This window comes from Pistacia vera, unplaced genomic scaffold (genome assembly GCF_008641045.1).
Source record: "Pistacia vera cultivar Batoury unplaced genomic scaffold, PisVer_v2 Contig910, whole genome shotgun sequence".
NCBI lineage: Eukaryota > Viridiplantae > Streptophyta > Magnoliopsida > Sapindales > Anacardiaceae > Pistacia > Pistacia vera.
Genome location: NW_022196791.1, coordinates 272691 through 296535, shown reverse-complemented (window position 1 = coordinate 296535; position 23845 = coordinate 272691). Strand labels below are relative to the sequence as shown.

The 23845-nt window shown below is 36.4% G+C and overlaps 2 protein-coding genes and 1 pseudogene across 4 annotated transcripts; 2 read left to right on the top strand and 1 right to left on the bottom strand.

The window, feature by feature from the left end:
- Positions 1-9083: 9083 nt before the first annotated feature.
- Positions 9084-10614, top strand: LOC116119901 (annotated as a pseudogene).
- Positions 10615-12962: 2348 nt separating this feature from the next.
- LOC116119904 (proteasome subunit beta type-7-B-like) lies at positions 12963-16206 on the top strand. 3 transcript variants are annotated; one of them, XM_031405843.1, is made up of 9 exons: positions 12963-13049; positions 13604-13769; positions 14494-14635; positions 14786-14882; positions 14983-15052; positions 15144-15248; positions 15394-15492; positions 15616-15703; positions 15848-16206. In XM_031405843.1, exons 2-9 carry the CDS (start codon positions 13632-13634, stop codon positions 15922-15924), a joined length of 816 nt encoding a protein of 271 aa, XP_031261703.1. In that variant the 5' UTR covers positions 12963-13049; positions 13604-13631; the 3' UTR covers positions 15925-16206. The 3 variants fall into 3 exon arrangements, with proteins under 3 accessions (XP_031261703.1, XP_031261704.1, XP_031261705.1); XM_031405844.1 differs by having other exon boundaries at positions 12968-13049; positions 13670-13769; XM_031405845.1 differs by having other exon boundaries at positions 12975-13049; positions 13685-13769.
- An 8-nt stretch (positions 16207-16214) lies between these two features.
- LOC116119900 (glycosyl hydrolase 5 family protein-like) lies at positions 16215-23453 on the bottom strand. Its single transcript, XM_031405839.1, has 6 exons — positions 23379-23453; positions 22598-22877; positions 18383-18810; positions 17720-17967; positions 17088-17608; positions 16215-16976 (listed from the first exon to the last, which is right to left on the bottom strand). The coding sequence occupies exons 1-6, from the start codon at positions 23451-23453 to the stop codon at positions 16468-16470; spliced, it is 2061 nt and encodes a 686-aa protein (XP_031261699.1). The 3' UTR covers positions 16215-16467.
- Between the last annotated feature and the right edge of the window lie 392 nt (positions 23454-23845).

Genomic DNA, 23845 nt, shown 5'->3' with positions numbered 1-23845 from the left:
TGTTGTTTTAATATTTCATTAAAAACAAAAAGTCACCGCCAATAAGTTCTTAACCAGATAATAAAAAAAATCACCATGAGAAATTGAAATAATAAAAAAGCTTGCAAATAAGAAATTGAAAATAATTAATTAAAGGAACGAAAACTCATAAGTAGATTATTTCTCTAATATGCTCTGAAGATGCTGATGATGTAAAGGTGAAGAGCTCAAAAAGAGAGAATGACAAATATATTTCTTTGAATTAGGGTAAAGGATAATTACTGAGATATTAAATTATTAACAAGGATAATATTGAAAAATTAAAATATTAACAAAATTCCTTATTTTATTAAAAGTTAAAATTGATGGATTTGACAAAATCTTGCCTACTAAGTGGGATTGTAAAACCCTAAAAAATGAAGAATTCTAGAGGGTGGTGGATTTTCTAAAATCCATGGATTTCAATTTTTTTTTTTTTTTTTTTTTAAACCAAACGAACGAAGGATTTTACCAAATCCATGGATTTAACGAAATCATTTATTTTGAATCCCTCAATCTAAACAGGGCCTTAGATTTAAAGATTTATTCCAATTATCCTATTATAACACTTCAATAATCAAATTACCTTGTTAATTACTCAGTATATTTACATGTATAAATACCATTTGCTTAGAAGAAGAAGTCTTAAAGTATAAGAATAGTAAAAAGATAAAAGCCCACCAGGAATACTTTAGTTGAATCAACAAAATAAGTGAAACTGACTGTAACAGCCCAGTCCACTATTAAAATATTGTCCCTTTTGGTCCTTTGGACACTCAATGTGTCCTGATTTTGAGTGACATTATTCAAGTCCACTCAAACTATTTCTAACACCCAAAATTAATTAAAAAATTATATTTAAATAGATTTCAATTTGTTTCAAAATTATCCTTTTCTTATATTTTTAAGTTACATCTTCTCTCTTACTATGAAGAAGAAACAAGTAAATAAACAACATTATTCCAGCAAAAAGAAAATTCTACTTGGTATATATTTTTTCATCGATTTTAGTTGTCTACTTATTGATAAGTGAATGAAATTTTTATTCAAATAAATGTATGATTTAGAAGCGGTAATGAAACCCTAAGAATTTGCAAATATAGCAAATGGTAGAAAGATAGTTGTCAAATAGCGTATCATATCGTAGGATACGCTTTTAAAAAAAATAATAAAAAAAATGTAAAAGTTTAATATCATTCTCAAGATTAATTAATGAATTTTGTGATATTATTGACTTTAAATTATAGTATTACATAATCAAAATTAATCACAAAATTAAGAATTTATATCATTTTCTCTCAACCATTTATATCATTTTCAAGATCAATGTCAATATTTATATTTCTACTTGTGTTATTATTATCATGCAAAATGGGCAACATATCTTCCTTTTCACTTTCTCTATGCAAAATGGGTAAATTTGGGTGGGTTTTAATGAACCACAAATTTTTTTTTGTTAATAAAGTCATATCGATTTGTATCGATATTTTTAAAGATACGACCTGATACATATCGTATCGTAGGATACATATCAACGTATCGAAAGATTTATGATACACTCTTTGATATATATTGTTGACGACCTATATCGAATCATATCGTAAGATACGTTACATATCGTAGGATAATAATAACCATAGAAAGAATACCATCTGCTATGATTTTGCAAACAATATCAAAAGTAACAGTTGAATGTTATCATGAACAAAATAACTTATTATCCATAATTTAATGAAATCAGAATACAAGTTCAAGTGGGTTTCTTAAACCAAGCTGTAAATGACGAAGATGAAAACAGAGGTGTAGAGTTTTGCAAGAGTTTCTTGAAAACTCTAGAAAGTCTATATGAATGATTTAGCAATTAAATCGGATTGAATAAAAAAAGAAAGTTACATAATCAAATTAAATGAATTTGCTCTTAGAATTCTGGGTTGTTTAAAAGTAGAGTAAACGTCATGTTCCCACCCAAAAATTAGCGAAATTGCAAGTTCTCACCCCTGATTTCATTTATCTCACATTCCCACCCTTAAATTAACAAAAAATCATTTAATGTAATGGTAAAAGGGTAAAATGGTCATTTAAATTGCATTAAATTTTAAATTAAAAAAAAATTCAAAATTACCCTTTACATCTCAAATTTCTCTCACAAGCACCCCTCATCACTCCCCTCCCTTGCAATTGCCAAAAAAATCTAGATCTAGCCGGATTCCGATGCCGTTTGACATCACCGCCACCACCACTAGCTTCCCCCACTCATCCCTAACAAAACCCATCCATCCCCTAGCCTTGTCTGCCTCCATTTTGGCAGAATCTAAGTCTTTTCTCCGCGATTTTCCCCTCCCTCACGGTTGTCGAAAAAATTAAGATCTAGCTGGATTCCGGCATTGTTTGACATCATTGCCACCACCACTAGCTTCCTCCAGTCATCCCCGAAAAAACCCATCCATCCCCCAATCTCGCTCACCTCCATTTTGGCCGAATTTGAGCCTTTTATCCGCGATTTTCCCCTCCCTCGCGGCTACCGGAAAAGTCCAGATCGAGCCAGATTCCAGCGCCATTTAACATCACCGTCACCACCACTAGCTTCCCCTAGTCATCCCCGAGAAAATCCATCCATCCCTCATCCTCGTTCGCCTCCATTTTGGCCGGATTTGAGCATTTTCTCCCGATTTTCCCCTCCCTTGTAGCTACCGGAAAAATCCAAATCTACTTGGGTTAAAAAGTAATTTATTAGTAAGGGTAGCTTGATAATAACATTCTCTATACTGGGTTAGAACTCAAAAATCATTAACAATGTTAATGTAAGGATATATATCTGGAATAAATGAAACTAAGAGTAAGAACCTAGATTTTTGCTAATCTTTGGGTGGGAACATGTCGTTTACTCTTAAAAGTATTAAGAACGGCAATAAAACTTGTTCAATTCTGGTTTTTGATATAGGTAGTCCCTTTTGTCAATTTTGTATTTATAATATATTTTCATTAAAAGAAAATTAATAATGGGGTTTACAAAGAGTTTTTAGATAGGGCTTAAATAACACCACTTCACGATTGAAGTGCGCATACGTTGGCTAGACACCTTGAATATCCAAAAAAAAAAAAAAAAAAAAAAAAGCCACTCCACGGTTTTTCTTTTCAAGCTTTGTAACGCAATATATCTCTTGACAATTTAGGATATTCAATTATTCACATTTCCTTCCTAAACCATGTGGAATATCACACTGGCGTGACAGATGAATTAGCATTAGCTCAAGTGGAATTAGCATTAGCTCAAGTGCTTACACAGTATTAACAGCTCACAGACGAAGACAAATTGTGTCATGCCGTATTCTCGACAGCTGTAATTGTAGGTTGCTATATCTGTGGGAGAATGTTTTTCATTCTCTTTGCTTTGCTCTGCATTTCTTAGAGGCATTTTATCAAACAATTGCTGTTCTGAAATTGGTTGAACCAGGAGTTAGAAATCTCACTCTCACTATGAAGTCAAATAATTGATCTCAGAAACACTAAGAAAAAATAAGGTAGAGTCTCCATAGTAGTAGTAGCTGAGTTTTTCAACCCAGATTTTAGTTTATCAGTTCCATTTTTTCATCTTTGTAGATGAGATTTATGGGGATGATATAGCAAAGTACGTCCACATAAAGCCATTTCCTTTTAAATATTGACACTAATTTTTTTCTCCATAATATAATCCTAGGATTAGCATTCATACATTTATTACCAATATATTCTATGATTCCTGAGATTTACGGCCTAAATTTAATATGGAATTAGTTCACCCAACTATACCTTTTTTAGATCAATGGAATAATGTTTCTGCTTCAGAAAATTTAACCATATGATATCAGCCAGTAGCACATGAATAGTAATATTAATTGTTGTAGTGGTATATTAGGTGGATACCTGTATTCATTCTATACAGATATCTTTTATTAATTAATATTTTTTCCTTATTTGAAATAAGCTCTCAATTAGTCTTGTGTAAGAAGAAGCAAAGCAAGCTGATGTTTATAATTTTTTAATTCAAGTTTTCAAAGGTATTATTTGGAAGGCTTTTGTTGACTGAGCTCAAAACTACCTCCAACGGAAGTGCAGATTTCTCTCCCTAGAATCTTCAGAAGACCAGTTCAGCAGATTAATTCAAACCTGCAATCTGCATCCCACAATATCTGCAACTTTGATTATACAAGATTACATTCTAAAGTGTATATAAACACACTTATAATTAACATGTAAAGTGAAAAGGGAAAATCATCAATACATTCATATTTCTCTCTGAATCTAACCTCTGTCTCTTCTTCCTTCCTTCATCTTTCATTCTGAATTTGTGTCCTTTTTAGTTGTTTATTTTCTTTAATCGATCCTTAGTTCAAACTTGGTATCAGAGTAGTAAGCGAAAGCTCACCTAAAAATCAATGGAAACACCCGTCATTACCAATCCTTCTTCAGCAATGCCAACTCCGATTGCCACCACCATGGCCACCACCACCACCACCACCAACCCCAATTTCGTTTCATTACCAGCCATCGGAGAACGTCTTGATGGCACGAACTATGTCGTGTGGAAAACCAGACTCATTCTTTTTCTTCGAGCCAATCACCTTTTCTCAATTGTTGATGGCTCTGAACCTTCACCACCACAGCTCCTTCAGCAGCAAACGAGCGACGGCACCACCAATTCTTCTGTCCCTCCCCTTACTTTGAACCCAGCATATAGTTCTTGGCTTGTCCGAGACCAAATAGCCCTTGGCTGGATACTAGCGACATCAACCACACAAATTGTTACCCAGCTCACAAATCACACAACTTCGGCATCAGTTTGGACATATCTTGCGACGGCCTATGTTGCCCAATCAAAAGCTCGTGCTACCTCACTTCGGCTACAATTACAGTCAATGAAAAAAGGAAATCGATCAGTAATAGAGTTCCTACAAGAAGCCACTAGCATCTCTGATCAATTGTCCGCAATTGGTGAACCAATTTTTGAAAATGAATATCAAACTCACCTTTTTCGCGGCCTCGGCGTCGAGTTCTCTCAATTAGCAACAGTGATCTCGGTCCATACCCGCATTGCCCAACTCACCAGAGATGATCTCCACGGGTTGCTCTTATCCCATGAAGGCCAATTGGATCTCTCCCATTTTGATTCTGTACAGCCATCGCCAGCCGCTTACCCCGGCCAGTTCGTCTCCTCTCCGACTCCACCACCATTCCACCACCAACGACCTCAACAAGGGAAGTCGAACTCGCAGATGGGATCTCCCTATGGCCAGCCGAATGGGCTTCTCCCTACTTCTCTGTCGACTCCCTTCTCACCGACGGTTAGCTGAAATCGCCGCCGTGGGATCCATCATTGCCAATTGTGCTGCCGTCCTGGTCACAAAGCCGTCACCTGCAAAGAAAGATATAACACCCAATTTGTGCCACCTCCCCCAAACCAATTACAATATAATAACCCTCAAACCCATTATCTTAATACTCAAGCCCAAAATCCACAGCCCACAAACTATCCTCAACCCACACACTACAACTCACCACCGCAAGCCTATTATACCTCTTTCCAACAACTTGTAGCTCCTTCTACAACAATTCCTCTTCCGTCATCCGCTCTTGCTGCTGACAATTGGTTCATGGACTCGGGTGCTTTTCACCATGTCACTGACCATCCTGCTGCACTATCCAATGTGTCTCCCTATGTGGGCCCCCAACAACTCACTGTGGGTGATGGTGTTTCCCTTCCCATCACTCACATAGGTACAATCGAACCCACTCCTAGTTCTCCATATCGTCTTTCCAATGTTTTAGTTGTTCCCTCAATTGCTAAAAATTTATTATCTGTCTCTCAATTCACAAAAGACAATAACTGTGTTTTCTTATTTTATCCTAACTATTTCGTTGTGATTTCTCTCCATACGAGTCAGACCCTCTTACACGGCAAACTTGATCAAGGACTATACCGCGTCTCGCCCTCAGAACTAATGTCACCACCTTCAATTCTTACAGCTTCCTGCACCAGCCCAAATAAATTTAATCTATGACATCATCGTTTAGGACATGCCGCTCTCAAGCATGCATTTTTCTTGGGTATCCTTCTGGTTATCGAGGCTATCGTTGCTACTGTCCCAGCAATAAAAAATTCTACATTGCTAAAGATGTTGTCTTTGATAAGACATCATTTCCTTTCAACACTATGAAATCCTCCACACCAATCGCACCGGCCCCTACCTATGAAATCATGCTACCTCTCCCTCCTCTACCGGTCAATGCTATAGTCTCATCTATTGCTCCACTGACACAACCATGCCCGCTAACTCCACCAGGTCCATATTTACCAAGTGAATCTCTCTCGGCCCCACCATCCTCAGCATCACCCCAAATGGATACTAACCCTTCACAACTTCAATCATCAACTCACCCAGAATCAGATCATTCTCTACCTAGGTGTCATTCATCCACGACCGTCCGTTCCTCTACTCCTGGCCACTCAATGGTTACCCGGCTGAAAGATGGTACTATATCTCACCGGACTCGCAGCCGTCAACATACATACGCCTTAACAATTTTAGCTCACCTATACACAAAGCCCTCATGTTACACTCAAGCTTCTCGTGACCCCAAATGGAGTGCTGCTATGGCTACAGAATATACAGCCTTGATAAAAAATAGGACATGGGATCTCGTACCTCCTCCATCACATGCTCAACCAATAGGATGCAAATGGGTGTATAAAGTAAAACTGCATACAAACGGCTCTCTCGAACGGTTCAAAGCCCGATTGGTAGCCAAGGGTTTCCATCAACATCCAAATATTGACTACACCGAAACTTTTAGTCCAGTGACCAAACCAGTCACCATTCGCACTGTCCTAGCCCTCTCTTATTCACGAGGATGGTTAATTCACCAGCTTGATGTTTCCAATGCTTTTCTACATGGCCATCTGAACGAGGAAGTTTTCATGGTACAACACGCCCCCGTCATGTATGTCGTCTCTAACTATCACTTTACGGGCTCAAACAATCTCCTAGAGCCTGGTACCAAAGACTCAGTTTGTATCTTACAAGTCTCGGGTTCAAAATTTCTGGTGCAGACTCCTCACTGTTCGTCCTTCACACTACTGAATGCACTATCATCATTTTAGTCTATGTAGATGACATCATTCTCATTGGATCTCCTACAGCACCATTTTCCAGTCTACTACAATCACTTCAATGAGAGTTCACTATCAAAGATCTCGGCCCTATCCATTATTTTCTTGGCATAGAAGTTTAGCCCACCTCCGATGGACTTCTCCTACATCAAGCAAAATTCACTCATGAGATTCTGGTTCGTGGAAAGATGATAGAAGCTCAGGCTGTTTCCACTCCCTGCACCATGGATGAGCCTTTTTCTGTTCGACACGGCGAGCCACTTCCAGATCTCGTTCTTTATCGGAGCATAGTTGGTGCACTCCAATACTTAATACTAACTCAACCAGACATTGCATACTCTGTTAACACTGCCTGTCAATTTCTCCATGTACCAACTACTTCACATTGGCAGTTTGTCAAGCGCATTCTACGCTACCTGGCTGAGACTCCTCGCCTTGGTCTATGTCTTACTCGAAGTCTATCAACTGCTTTGCACGCCTTTTCTGATACTAGTTGGGCAGGTGATCGTGATGACTATAGATCAGTTGGTGGTTACTGTGTTTTTCTCGATCGCAACCTTATCTCTTGGTGTTCCAGAAAACAACGCACAGTTGCTCGCTCAAGCACAGAGGCCGAGTACAAGTGCCTCACTGACACCACAGCTGAAATCATGTGGATTGAATATCTCTTGTGTGATCTCCATGCACTCCCTCCTCATGCACCTACACTTTGGTGTGACAATCTCTTGGCATTATACCTCACGGTGAATCTGGTTTTCCATGCTCGGACCAAGCACATCGAGATTGACTATCATTTCATTCGAGAACGTCTAGCACGAGGACAACTCTCTGTTCACTTCATCTCTTCAGCTGATCAGCCAACCGATATCTTTACTAAAGGTCTCTCGTCTACATGATTTAAGCTTTTAAGGTCCAAGTTGACAGTTTGTTTCACACCGTCAGCTTGTGGGGGGATGTTGACTGAGCTCAAAACTACCTCCAACGGAAGTGCAAATTTCTCTCCCCAGAATCTTCAGAAGACCAATTCAGCAGATTAATTCAAACCTGCAATTTGCATCCCACAATATCTGCAACTTTGATTATACAAGATTACATTCTAAAGTGTATATAAACACACTTATAATTAACATGTAAAGTGAAAAGGGAAAATCATCAATACATTCATATTTCTCTTTGAATCTAACCTCTGTCTATTCTTCCTTCCTTCATCTTTCATTCTGAATTTGTGTTTCCTTTTTAGTTGTTTATTTTCTTTAATCGATCCTTAGTTCAAACTGTTTTGCCAGCGAAGCTTTCGAACAAAAAAAAAAAAAAAAAAAAAATTAAATGGTTTAAAATTTAAAGTAATTAAGTTTCTCCCTAAAAATGTAAATGACTTCCATATAAAACAAATTTTCTCCGGTTAATCATTATTTAAAAATAAGCTTGTAATTACTTTTCATCATCATAATTCTTGAATATGTTCAATATCTACCACAGCTAATCATACGTTGTTCTTCTTCATGGACATGAATGTGGTTTTGGAAAGAAAAAACATATAAAGATTCATAATTCTCCATTAATTTCTAATAGACATATCTTGACAGTCATCATTAGTGTTTGAAGATATCATGAACAATATTAATTATGTACTTATTAAAAAGTTTTAAGAAGAAAATCGATCTTAAGACAATCAGATTTAGAACATTTACCACTCAGAAATTTTTTAAATTTGGTTCTAATTAATTAGAGTCAAAAGAAGCTGGTAATATCATAATAAATACCTTCAACGACCGCTGTAATTCAAAGACTAATATGCGGAGAAAATTAAGAATATTATATATTAAGCCATTATAAAATCAATCTCCATCGATTTTGATTAACAAAGTCCGAGTAGTAACATTATCAATCAGCTAATTGAAGCAGCATAGAGAAGGCAATGACGAGAAAGCTTGTTTGTGCGGTAGATGGTGTATGCTCACATAAGTTTCTGGATATCGGTGAAGCTTTGTTGGGAGTATTCATCTTCAGTTGCATGCACCAAAAATTCACCAACAAAGGGCCTATGTTGTGGCCATTGTTCGGGATCATCCCTTCTAGATTGTCCATCGTGACCACATCTATAACTGGCCACGCGAGCTTTGGTCAAAGCTGGGGGAACGTTTCACTACAGGGGGGCGTATTGATGGGAGGCGCCTATGGAATCGCAACAGTGATCTCTCCAACATTGAGTACATGGTGAAAACAAATTTCAAGAACTTTCCCAAAGGAAAATATTACAGAGAGAGGTTTCTTGATTTGCTAGGAGATGGTATATTCAATGCCGATGGTGAATTATGGAAGGACAAAGACAGATGGCGAAATCCCAGATGCACTCAACCCGGTTTATGGAGTACTCGTTCCAGACCATGCAGGATTTGGTTCATGAGAAGTGTGAAACTGACTGAGAAGCTGGAAATAGGAGATAAATTTGACCTCCAAGAAGTGCTGCTTCGATTTACATTGGAAACATTTGCACTGCCGCTCTTGGAGTTGATCCCGGATGCTTGTCCCTCGATTTACCTGAAGTTCCCTTCGCAAAAGCTTTTGAAGAAGCCACGGAATTCTCTTTGTTCAGGTTCTTGTTTCACCTTTCGTATGGAAACCTATGAAGCTGTTTGGACTAGGATATGAGAGACGGCTCAAGGAAGCCATTGAAATTGTCCATAATTTTGTCAGAAGATTGTGACTGAAAGGAGGAATAAACTTAACAGTCTTGGTGCTTAAATGATCAATCTGATCTTTTGTCAAGACTTATGGATACAATGAAAACTTTAAACAAGACAAGAAAAGCAATTCTCCGATAAGTTTTTCATAGATTTCTGTATAAGTTTTATTCTAGCTGGGAGAGACACCACTTCTGTTGATTGGCATGGTTCTTCTGGTTAGTACACAAAAACCCAAAGTGGAAACAAAACTTTTCACTGAGATTCAAGAATTATAGCTCAACGTAAGGGAAAGCACCAAGACAATGTAAAATTTACGGTTGAAGAATTAAAGAAAATGGTTTCTTCAAGCAGCGTTATCTGAATCCTGAGGGTGTATCCATCGGTGCCAGTTGAAATGAAACAAGCCATGGAAGATGACCTGCTCCCGGATGGTACAATGTGAAAAAAGGTGCTGGGGTGTGTATAGCATATTTTCAATGGGTCGAATGGAGTCAATCGGGGTAAAGATTGCTTGGAATTTAGCCAGAGAGGTGGATTAATGAGAGGGAGAGTTTGTGAGTGAGAATCAATTCAAATATGCAGGTTTAACGGTGGTCGCAGGTTGTGTATGGAAGAAATTGGATACATGCAGATGAAAATGGTGGCTGCTTCATCATGTTGAGGTTATCGATTAAGGTAGTTGAAGGTCATAATGTTGTTCCAAAAGTATCAACTACACTCTACATGAAGAATGGGTTGATGGTGACTCTCAACCTTAGGTGAATTATTATATATTAACAAGAGTCTAGGCAATGGTATTCATAGGCTTTTGATTATATTTGAATATGTGATGTGAACAAGGGAATAGCTTTTCATTTAGCTTAAATTTAAGATTTTAAAGCGGTTATATCATCTCATATATATTATATAATTAATGCCAATAAAGGAATGCAAGAAATAGGATATCTTCGAGTAATACTTATATAAATTATTTTGATTTTCTTGCAAATTTTCGCTTGCTTTAAATTGTGTATATAATTAGGTCATTATATATTATAATCTAAAGATTCATATAATTTTGTATATAAGAATTTGTATACAATCTTTAGTATCATTAATTATCTATCTTAATTAATTCAGTGTTTAATTCAGGGTTATGGCATCTTAACTAGTATAACCCAAATTATAAATTAGCTTGAAATTGGTAAAAAAAATTCTAGCTAGTATTAGAGATATCCTCTGATTCTCTCCAAGGTTCATTGTGATTTAGCATGAATTATTAATTTTTTTAAATGAATTGACAGATAAAGAACGTATTGAATTGGTGCAAGATTATTAAGAGTTATAATTTTAACGTAATAACAAAAATTCTAAGGTTTCTAAATAACAAAAATCCTCTTACTCTTAGTGATCATAGTTAACTGATAATTACACTATATAAAAGTAATAAATACTTACCAAATTACTTCTATACTGTTTATTTATACCATTATCATGACGGCCGAGAGATATTTCTTTGGAGGATATTTTATATTAACATCCATCAAATAGTCAAATCATTAAGTCATGATTTAATTAGTATTTTTTATTGGTGAAAAATTAATTGTAGTGATACATAATTTCTTTTCTACTATCAGAAAAAACAAAGTTAATAAAAACCACTCACTCGTGCCCGAATGGAAGAAAGTGCATGATTAAAAACATATTAATCTTGAGTTCGAGATGCGCCAAGAAATGATTAATTACCATATATATATATATATATTGTTGATGATTGATTTCGACACCAATGTTGATGCTCGATTTTGCAACACGAATTTTCACGTGTATAATACAAGTGACTTTGAGTACGTGAAAATAGAATATCAGGAAAGTAAATAGCTGTAGAGGGAGTTTTAAGGTTTCGGATGCTAAGATAGCAGTCCTAGTCCACTGATTTGTATGATATGGTGGGTGTCAGGTCGCGGTCGCGAGCTGACTTACAACAGACGAAAAAGTCAAAGCAAAGTTTACAAGAGAGAGAGAGATTTCTGTTTGTTCTTTTTTATGTAAAAGGTCGAATCCTTAATGAAGGGGTCTTCCCTATTTTATACTGAACTGAAATGTATAATCATTGCTAAATCCGTGGTTTGGTGTGATTGTCAGTGTATAATCAGGCTTTATGTCCCATTTCCCTTTTTCCAAGCTGACAACGCACGACTTGTGGCAGGAGAAAGGACGCGTGTGGGCTCCACATCACTTGACAGGTCTGACATGTGCGTGATGCACTGACGGGAGCAGGTCGCCCTTCACGTGACTCTTCCCACGTCACCCCTTCATTTCCTTAGGCGTAACAACCAACAACTCGTATGTGTGAAGTGTTAAACGGATTTAGAAATTACACGTGATATAGAAAAGTGTAACAAGAGAAGAGACAAAAGCGATTTTTAAAGTGGTTCGGATGCTCAAAAGCGAATTCTACATCCACTATATATGTATTAATGGATAATTACAGTAAGGTTGCGTACAGTGAGCTGAGTTACAATTTAGAAAAAACTTAAATGCAAAGAGAGAGTCTGCTTTAGAAAACTAAAGAATGAGTGAATCCTGTAAATGAGAGAGAAACCCTCTATTTATAGTCGAGGGATTCAAAGTAGCAATTATGATTCTATAGTCGAGCAGGTGTGATACGCTTTCTAACATGCTTCCCATTGGTTGTCTGCACAAGAGATATCCTTAAATCGCGTAGGACTTGGGCAGGTGGACAATTCCTAGCCACTCACAAGCCAGACTTTCACCTGCCATATTGACAACATCCTTACCTCTTCCGTCCTTGCGCAATGTGGCAGTGTCTAGATGACACAAAGTTTTCCTGAACTCTGATTGGCCTTTGTCGACGTGAGCCTATGTCAGTCTTGATTTTTTAGGCATAATATATATATTAAATTAAGGATCAAATCGCAAGATTTACCTGTAATGGGAATTCCGTTATTAATAAGATAACAAAAGGGCAATTGAATCATAGCATCCGAATTATGCATAAATACATAGCCAAATTTACCAATAGTATAAATAAAAAAGTTATTGTAATTTTAACCGAAATAATAAAATCAATAAGAAACCCCTCAGTTTCTTATACTCCAAGTCTCAGACTGCATAAAGCTTCAGCGCCTTTCAGTTCTCTCTATTACTTGAATTTTTCATCCATCTTTCGGGCGATCTCTTCTCCTTCATTTTCAGTAAGTTTCGTTCCAATCAGCTTTTATTTAAATGTAAATCCTTTTCTCTTCCCTCTGTTTGGTTACTTAGAAAGCCAAGGAAAAAGTGAAGAAAAGAAGAAAAATAAATAAATTATGTTCGTCTTAAGCCAACTAATTAATTGTATTTGATCCATTTGATAGTATGTTTGAATTCTTCTCTTACTGAACAACTGAAAATATTAGGTCGCATTTCTCGTTAACAACGGGAAATTTAGATTCAACTAAGGCTGCTTGTTCTGCAAATTTTGCATTCTAGGGTTTTTATTTTTATATGTATTAATTTAATGAGAATGTATGTCTTGTATTTATGAATTTGAACGATTATGTTAGTCACCATTGGAGTTTTAAGCTTAATCAATAAAAAAATCTCGATGACCATCAGTGGCTTGCTTTTGGATTAGACATCTTGTTACATCATTCATTTATTTATTTATGTAATTGCTTTAAATTCTTCTAGTTAAACGCTATTTGCTTGGTTAAATGTTGTTGATATGTTGGATTTATGAAGCCATTTTTCTGTCTTCAATTATTAGGTTTTGTTTGTTGAATTCCAATATAAGTATGGCAGTCACAGAACTTCCTTCAAAAGGTGGGTTTAGTTTTGATTTATGTAGGAGGAATGATATGCTTTCGAAGAAAGGCACTAAGCCTCCATCTTATCGCAAGACTGGGACAACAATTGTTGGTCTAATCTTTCAGGTATTTATAATCTTAGAACCGTTAGTTGATATACTTTCAGCTCCTTGTTTGGTTTGTTTGCATTTTTTGTTTTGAATTTTGAATATTATGTTACTTATGTTATAGTGGGAGGTATGGAGTTCGTTTTTATTTCTTTAGGATTCGTGTTGATAGAATGGGTATACTTTGTCACTGGCCATCTACATACTGCCATCCTCCGCTCCTTTACCAGCTGGAACCAGCTGATTTAGGGAATCACACTTAATGCTGACTCTGACTGGTTTGGAATTTATGCATATTTGATATTGCTGTCTTTTAATTACCCTGTTTAGCTACCTATTAAGTTATCATATTAAGTGACAGAGCATGTTTGATTATGCAAAGTTATTGTTCAGATTGTCAGAAAAATACAACTGTGGAGCTTATAATTTAGTATGGGGTGTCTGTGGTAGGGACCAGAAGATTCATATTTAATTATTCCAAGGCATGTATAGATTATGTGTGGAAATGGAAGCTACGATATATTTCTGGGTTGCATTTTGTTAGTTGTGACTTGTGAGTCCATCATTATGCTTAAATTTTTGTTGGTTTAAAGTTATTTTGTGATCATTTGCAAGCCTCTCTATGTTTAGATACGTACATATGACTTTGATCAAGCATATTTTATGTATCTGGTTCTTTGTTACTTTTGTTAGAGCTCTGGTTTTGTCATTCAACTTTGCTTTTTTGCTTAAATTCTTTATAGGATGGAGTCATCCTTGGAGCAGACACCAGAGCAACTGCTGGGTTCATTGTTTGTGATAAAAATTGTGAGAAGATCCATTATATGGCACCTAATATTTACTGTTGTGGAGCTGGAACTGCTGCTGATACAGAGGCTGTAACAGGTACTTTCAAATTTTATCTTTAACATCCAGGACAATGATTAAAACTAATGCTTTTGCATTCTACATTATAAACTGTTATATTCTTATCTCCTCTTTAAAATTCAATGTCAGTCTTATGATTAGTTTATGTTTAATTATTATTGTCTCCAGACATGGTTAGTTCGCAGCTGCAGCTGCATCGATATCATACTGCTCGTGAATCAAGGGTTGTGACAGCTCTTACTCTTTTGAAGTCTTATCTTTTCAAGTGAGCCAATTTTGGGAATACTGCCCTGAGAACTGCTTTTGTTTTTGTTTTTAGCAAAAAATAAACCAGGAAGTTCTGACTCGTTATTTCATTTGTCAAGATACCAAGGTCATGTACAAGCTGCTTTGGTGCTCGGGGGAGTTGATGTCACTGGGCCACATCTACACATTGTATGTTAGTTGTACTTGTGCAACCTGAACTTTCTTGTTCTCTTAATGTAAGTCGTGCTGATTTTTGTTATTGAATTATCATATTGTACAGATCTATCCTCATGGATCTACAGACACACTTCCATTTGCTACAATGGGCTCTGGTTCACTTGCTGCAATGGCTGTTTTTGAGTCAAAGTATCGCGAAGGGCTGACTGTAAGTTGTTATGCTAAACTGTTGGATAGCAATTGGCTGCCAGAAAATATCTGTTATTTTTGTATTCAGTTTTTAAGATTTGTTACTTTAGTTATCTCAATAATATTTTTTCAAGAAAAAAGTAGTTAATGGTATTTTTGTGCAGAAGGAAGAAGGAATAAGTTTGGTGTCTGAGGCTATCTGCTCTGGCATATTTAACGATTTGGGAAGTGGAAGCAATGTTGACATTTGTGTGATAACAAAGGTTTATTGATTATTCCCTAAATTTTGTTGGAGAGGAGAACCTTTTCTGTATGTACATTTATTTCGTTATTACTTCTTTGACAGTCATTAATAACTTGTTTTTTTATGATGCTTGGTTGTGTAGGGGCACAAAGAGTATTTGAGAAACCATCAGTTGCCCAATCCTCGCTCCTATGTCAGTTCAAAAGGATATTCTTTTCCTAAGAAGACTGGTTAGTAACTATTTTTACAGCATCAGTTTCATTTTGCTCTCTGTCATTAGCTTTGTGAAGTCACTTTGCAAACATTTCAATAGTTGTATAAGCTATTTTATGTCTTATTGATAATTTGATAACATAATTCTGTCCTGGTTGCAGAGGTTCTTTTGACAAAGATTACACCATTGAAAGAAAAGGTGGAGGTGATTGAAGTAGGAGATGCAATGGAAGAATAAGGTTGAACTGCATTCTGTGACTGATTTTGCTTTTGTTACACTTCCGGGTTGTTTATGTTTTATCATGCATTTTAATTTAAGTGCAAGCCAGGGAGAAACATTACAGATTTCAATTGTCAAACTGTGATAAGATGTTCGTTTTCATGATTTCATAGTATGCACGGATTAATTGAGCTAGTACAGCCGTTCTGTCTGTTAATTTTGTGGTCATGCATTTTAATGATTGTAAATGTATAGACATAAAAGGAATTGACCTGGAAATTACATATTATTATTCTTATCTTTTTAGGTTTTTACTTCATGTATGTATACTGTAAACACCCTTATTTATAAGTACAATGGTGATTATTTTTTACTATGAGTCATGTCCCATGCAATGACCAACATAATTAATTACAATAGGTTTGCATTTACTCTTTAACTAATGAGGTTGACCCAGAATTCTTTAATTGATTTCTAGTAGAGGCGGCATTCTGCATTTCGCCATTTCCAACTGTAAATTCCCATGTCCTGGTTGTCTATTAGTTGCATTTAGAGCTGCCATCAGAACGAGTCAAATAATTTCCATAGGAAATCTTTTCCAGGTAAATCCAAACTCGGGTTGAACTGTAAGAATGATTTAGTTGTAGTTGAACTTCTAGTGCTGTCAACGAGTTTGAACCACTGACTTGCCGGATCACATGTTTTATCTGTACCCAAACATTTACAGGTATTTGTAACCAGGGTGTTGCTTGAGTCTACATCCAGGCAAACAGTAGTGCCATCTTTTGCCTGAGATGACAGGTGCATCTTAGAATCTGATATGATTTCCCATCTTGTATTAGAGTTGGTGCATTTTATGCCAAGTTTAGCTGGCTTCCCCAACCCGTTTGATTGTATGCAGAAATATGTCCCCTTCAGGTATAAAATCTTCTGGGGTGTGTAGTTCCATGGTTCTGTGTCGGTACAAGGACCCAACCTCAGAGGGTCAAAGTATGATTTTCTGAGGACACAGAGACCTGTTAATGGATGGAAAATCACTTTGTGCAAAGATCTTTCTGATAAACCGGGTCCTGCATTGCAAAACAAAAGTTCAGATTTATGAATCATTATCTATAATTTCTGAACCAACAAGGACTTTTTTCAGTTTTTCCTGGTCTTCCCATTAAGTTAGGTTATTTTACCTCGAGATGGAGATTGAAGAAATAATATTCTCTGTAAAAAGCTTGAATTTCTGATCTCACCCCAGTTCCAATTCAATACTCCATAATACTCATTTAACCCAACAACCCCTTCTCTCAAATAATAACTCCCAACTAGCGTCCACAATGCCCAATCCAAGTCAAGCTCAGTTAGCACACCCAAGATGCAGTTCAAATACCTATTATCATTCACATTGGTTCCCCTTAAATCCACTCCCCACTCACTCACCAACAATGGCCACCCTTTGTCCAACAAAAACCCTGATGAACCCTTCATATTATTCACCACTCGCCCGCACACTTGATTTGGATTACCATTTACCCATGCCTGCCCATCTGTAAAACTATACCAGTGTACCTCGAATACTGTCTTCCCAGTAAACGTGAGACTCACTGGTTGGTTGCGAATGAATGATAAGTCTTTGTCAAAATTTAAGCCGGAGAGAATAACAAGAACATTTGGGTTTGCTGAATGCACTGCTTCAGCTCCTCTCTGCATATATCTAGCACATGAATTCATGTAGGGAATTAGACTTTGATTGTTAGAAAATTCATACAACGCCGGTAATTAAATTAAAACTTGTAATTGCAGAAATACATGAATGTACATGTACCTGTACCAATCATTTACATTCTGTTTGGGGCCTCGGAGTTCATTCCTCAAGCTCATGCCAATAACATTAGTGACTCCATTAAACAGAGTAGCCATTTTGGTGAGACCATTGATCCACAGTTGCGGATCAAAGTACTGGTCGCCAAAGAATCCATTGCCATCAGTGTTACTGCAGCACCAACCTGGCTTTGTTATGTGATTATCTAATATCACCATCACATTGTTGTCCCCAAGGTTGGATACCACTGCCTGAAATTATGGCAATAATGGCGTTTTATTATTTAAATATAAATGTCCAACTATTTTTACATAGTGGTTGGTCACCTAGATTCCTAAAACAAATTTATATGATCCAAATAAAACGTTATTTAATGGCACTTTTATTAACATCATTGTATACGCTAGACGCGGTTAAGAAAAATCATTCACGTCTCTATAAATCCATTGGTTTCATCATAAATGGGCAATAGCTTATCTTTTCCTATCCCAATAAACTATTCATCCTACGTAAGTTTCAACTAACATACAATATAATATTTATATAAGTATGTTATACGACATCGACTAGTCATAAAACAATCAAGACTTACCGGTTATTCTTGATAAGATCAACCAAACTCAAAACCTGTAAAATTATTAAGCAATAGATGGTAGTTCATCGCACCTGGAAGGCTTCTATGAGGGGAAGGTCAATGATAGAGGGGTTGTTTGTCTGAATACCGGCAATGGCTTCAGTCAAACCAAGATTCTGAAAAGACTGTCTGACTGTGAGAAAGGCCAAGGAATCATTGGTGGCCAAATAGATTGGCCAAGTGAACCTAACACAATTGAATCCCATAGCCAAAATCCCTTTGGAGATGACGTCCACCGGCTTCTTGCTAAGTCCCTCTGCAACAACTGGTTCGAGATGTGACGCCCAATTCACGCATGCTAACTTCACTCGTTGCCCGCTTTGGTCGTCCACGATCCATCTCGAGTTGGTGGAGAGAGGAAACCCCTTAGCTGGTTTAGCATTTAGGATGGAGAAGAGTATGAGAAGAGGCAGAAAAGAGAGGAGGGAGAAGGAAAAGAGCCTCCCATGTTTGTGTTTTCCTCAAATGACAAACAACACTCGTAAGACCTATTTATATATATATGAAAAGATAGACAGCTAATCCTTTTCACCTAATTATTTATTAATATCCTCTATTTTTCCATTTTTTTTTAGTGATGAGCAGGTTAATAAAGTCTAGTATTTCAGCATTATCAACATGTTCCTTTTGGTCTTAAGTTTTGAGAAACACGACGAATATGGTACGTGTCCTGGCCTCAATTAATGTGAACAAAGTAGATAATTGTTATTGTAATTGCGATATGAAATAAATAATTAGATTTGAGAAGAACGGGATCAGCATGATGGGTGTATATATATATATATATTCTCTATCCACTAGAATCCAAACTAATAATCATATATTATATTAGAGTGAATGAGAAGAATGTTGAGTTAGGTTTAATTAAAGTGTTGGTGAAATATTAACAGAAGCGTCGGTGATTTGAGACGTGCATGATTAATAAATAGAGATGGAGTAGGGTTGATGAAATGACTCAAGTGTATTGATGTTGGAAACACGGCAAGGAATAGGGTGTGGGCACAAACTCAACCGAAGCTCAGAAATAGGCATAGCATAGCCATTGCACCATCTTTCTTCTGGGGAAAGAGATTACGTTGTTTAGCTACCTTATAAGGCAATGCATACACTACGCGATTGTAAGATTTTGGGTGGTACAATTTTAAAATAAATATATATTTTTTCATATATATTCCTTTATAAACAATCAATTTATCCCACCCATTTAATGATCAATTTTTAAAACAAATTGAGATTGTCCCATCATCTGATGAGAAAATCATCTGTAAGATATGTATGGATAAAATCTGGAATCATGTTGAAGGGTGAGAGGGATATCTATCCATCACAAGATATCAAAATCTTCATTTTTTATTTTCATATTAGCATGCCTTCCTCTCATATGCAAATCTCTGTCAAACCTATTCATCAACATAGTTTATTCTAAAAAAAATTATTTCATTAGATGGTTTTTTTAATATTACTATAATTTTTAATGATTTTATTACAATATTTCATATTTGTCATAAAAAGTTAATAACAAATTCAATTTTTTTTATTTGCTTATATTGTATTAAGAAAAAAAAAAAACACCATTCTCAAATTTCGAAAATACAAAATTCAATTTTTTATTTTTATTTTCATTTTCAAATTATATTTTAAAACCTGATAAAGAATATCACCTTAATTTCTAATTATCAGCTTACAAAATCTTAAAATTATTATACAAAACCGTACCAAATTTTATATTAAAAAAATATTAAATAAGCCCATAACCTTCTATCCTTTGATCGGAGCTTAATATCCTTGGGTTAAGTTAATTTGGAGTAATATCTTCAACCAGGATTTACATTTGGAGATCGAAACAAGAGGAAAACCTGTGCAATCGATTTTTATACCGAATTATGTGTCATCACACTATAGACGACTGTTCACTATTATTAGACGGTGTCCATCAAAGGTAAACGCCCGCTATACGAAATGAACAATGATCGAATGTCCACCTATAAGGGACGCCCCTTGTAATATCCCACTTGAGGTACATATTTAGATTTGCTGTATTAGTTAAAGTTTACTGTTTCAGTTTCAATTGAGTTTGTTTGTTGTCAGGGTTGGTTGGTGAGTCTTTAATTGGAATGGTATGTTGAGTTGGTTGAATGGTTGCCTTGAAATTGGTTGAATTTTGGTGAAGTTTGGAAATCCAATCTTTGCCGGGGCGAAGAAGAAGCTTCGCCGCGGTGAGAGGAGCTGCACCCACGGGTAGGTTCTGCCCTGTTTCGCCGGGGCGACGGAAAGTGCTTCGCCGCGGCGACGAGCCTAATAAAAAGTTTCTTGAGTTTTCTAGAGAATTCTTCTTTTGGGGCATAATGACCAGTCTACCCCTAATTAGTAGGAAAAGTGGGGAGTAAAATGTAAGAAAATTTAGTAGAGATTGTGTTTGGATGGGGGTGTAGTTGTAAAGAATCAAAGGATATAGATGGAATTTCTAAGGAGGGCAGGGCAAAATGGGAAAGGATGCTTATAATATGTGCTAAAAAGAGTTAAAGTGTAGAGAAACCCTTTATTCATTCATTTCCACCGCCTCTTCCATTTGCCTAATTTCTCTCGATTTCTCCATCCAATCTTCCAAGATTTCTAAGGGATTTAAGAGAGCTTTTGAGTAAATTTGAGTAGAGATTTCATCTAAAGCATCCTAAGATAAGAATTCATGCTTTAGATGTGAGTTTTCAATAGTTATAGTGAAGTCTTATTTGGTTGTTATTGTTCTTGTTGTTGTTTTAAGTTGTAGAGAGAAGACAAGACAACAAGGAAAGGAAAAGTGCTAAAGAAGTCACTTTTTCACAAGGTAATTAAATCCTACCAACTTGAGTTTTGATAAGTTTTTGAGTAGAGATTTAAAGATTGAGTAGAGATGTATGCTTGTATAAGTATGTTATGTTGTTGAGAATTGAGTTGAGATGAATATTTATATGAGAGTGTTTTTGATGTGTGATGAGAAATGGAATTGAGTGAAGTTGAGAGATGTTGTGTAAACCTTTTTGGAAGTGCTTTTCTTGACAAGGATTATGTTATATGAGGGAGTTTTTCTCCCATTTTGGATGGCTAGAGAATGAAGTATAGTATAATTTTTAGTAGAGTGTTTTTATGGCGCATTGAGTACTTGATGAATGCTTAGGAAATCTGCCATGTCACTACCGTGACTTTCTAAGTAATTTTTGGGCATCTTACGGATTGAACTGGGCTGAGACCAAAACATAGAAGTTTGGCCCTGTTTCTAAGCTTTAAAACAAGACCAAAACCGTAGCAATCCGAGGTGTACAACGCAAGTTATGGCCTTTTTAGTGTGACCTATACAGAATGACTATTTTGAGGAATCTTGTATTTGTCATTTCATAAGTACATTAGTGACATGAGCTTCTATACGCTTTTTTTTATGCACTTAAGAAGTAGCTTGAGACATAGTAAAGAAAGAGCTAAGAGAAAGAGAATAGAGTAGGTTATGCATGGGGAACCCGTGAGTAATGGGTAGAGTATTCCGCCTATACGCCGCATTGAGAGAGCGGTATGAGTATGTGATAGAGAGTGGTGTAGCCCGTGAGAGTGCATCCGGATGAGGGCTATACCCAGTGCCCGAGAGAGAATTAACACTCACGTGGCCAAGGGTTCCGAATCCATGCATAACCGAATCTGATCGGCTAGAATGATTAGAGGTCATGTAGAGTGGGAGCGAGTCCCGACGTGCCTCCGGTAAGATGGGGCCGTGACTTACTAAAGAAAGTTAATAGAAAAGAGTTCTAAGAGAAGAGAAAGAGAGAGAGAGAAGAAGTACCAAAGAGAAATTGAATGAAGTTGTAAGGAAAGAATTAGAGAGAGAGAGTTACAGGGATAGATGAGTGGATGATTACTTACTGAGCATTATTTTAGTGCTCACCCCTTGTTTTCCCATGTTTTGCAGGATCTAGGTGAGGACACGATCGGATGGATGTTGTCGCTCGAGGAGAAGCGGTTACACTGTCTATTATGTTTTTGATGACTTTTGTACACATTATAATTTTGTGTAAAAATGTATATGTTGTAAAGAATATATATAAATATATATATATTTAATAAAAAGAAAATTTTGGGCCCAATTTCTTTATATTATTTTATATGTATTTCATTATAAGTATTTGAGTAGAAAGTGGCTATTACACCCCTCCATAGTTTAAATTTAAAAAATTTGAAAACAAAAATTATGGACGGGCGGTCATCTGTTACCTTCATTCGACTCATCTGTTTCTTGAGGGATCTGCGGTCATCTTCCACTGTTGATTTCTCCCACTCTTCATCTGTGTTTGTTGTGGAGTGTGAAGCATCACGGGGATTGTTGTTAGGGGCATGAACCCCTGCAGCAGCTCTAACCTGCTCAAAAAAGAGAACTTGCACCACAACTCGGAGTGGCAGTCGTTCATTCAGCGCCGCGTGCATAGATGAATCTATTGTCAGTTTTCTGACATCCATCAGCCCACATATCTTCCTTCTTTCAGCCTTTGTCAAGCTTGGGTGCTCCTGATGATATATTAATAAATCAGTACTTCATTATCAGAAATTGCTTCACCATTAGACATGAAATTTCCACTTTTGCATCTTTCTTGCATGCAGGGATCTCTCGTACAATAATTTCACTCAGCTAAGCCCTGGGCAATATGCTTGTCAGGACAGACGGTCAGTATAATGAATAATCTGCTATGTTTACTTCTGTATTTTGCAATTACTTGTCATGGATCTAAGTGCTGATATTGACTTCATTTTCTGTTACTTCAGTAGGGATCTATCTCTGAACTTGTTCCGAAGCTCTTCAGTGAAAAGCAACTTGTAAGTTGCTCTTAATGCTTGTTATTATTACAGCTTAAGTGGCATTGATAACTATCAATTCATCAAGGAGTTTGCTTGTTATAGTTAGTCATTTTTTGTTATCCAATCTCATTTCTTTTCCATTTGTTTTATTTTCAAAGTTCGTCTTGACTAGGGACAGATGCTTGAATTGGAAATTTCATTTCGTAAGTTTACCATGCTATAGCAGTATAACATTTTCCTACTTTGTTCTATAATTGGTCTGTCAAAGAAACCAGCAGTTCTACTCATGCATGATAGCCATTCCTCAGTGGACTTACAGAGTATTTCAAATTTAGATGTACAAACAATCTGTTTTCTTTCATAGTTGCATGAAAGCAACATATTCTTGACCTTATAGTGTTGATATCATGCTAATCTTTTTTTTCTGTGACTTAATCTAGAAGTGAAGTTCAGCCATGCAGGAACGATTTCAAATGTGACCGATGTAAGTATGTTATTTGGAAAGTCACTGTTAGTAAATCATCTAGAAGTTTATATTTATAGTTCACTGACCTGTTCTGAATTTGCTTGACATTTATTGAATTCTGGAATTGCAAACGTTATGCGTCCAGCAAAATAAATTTCCTACTCAACTCAGCTGGAAAGCAAGGCGTTGTAAAGTTGAATTCTAGAATCATGAA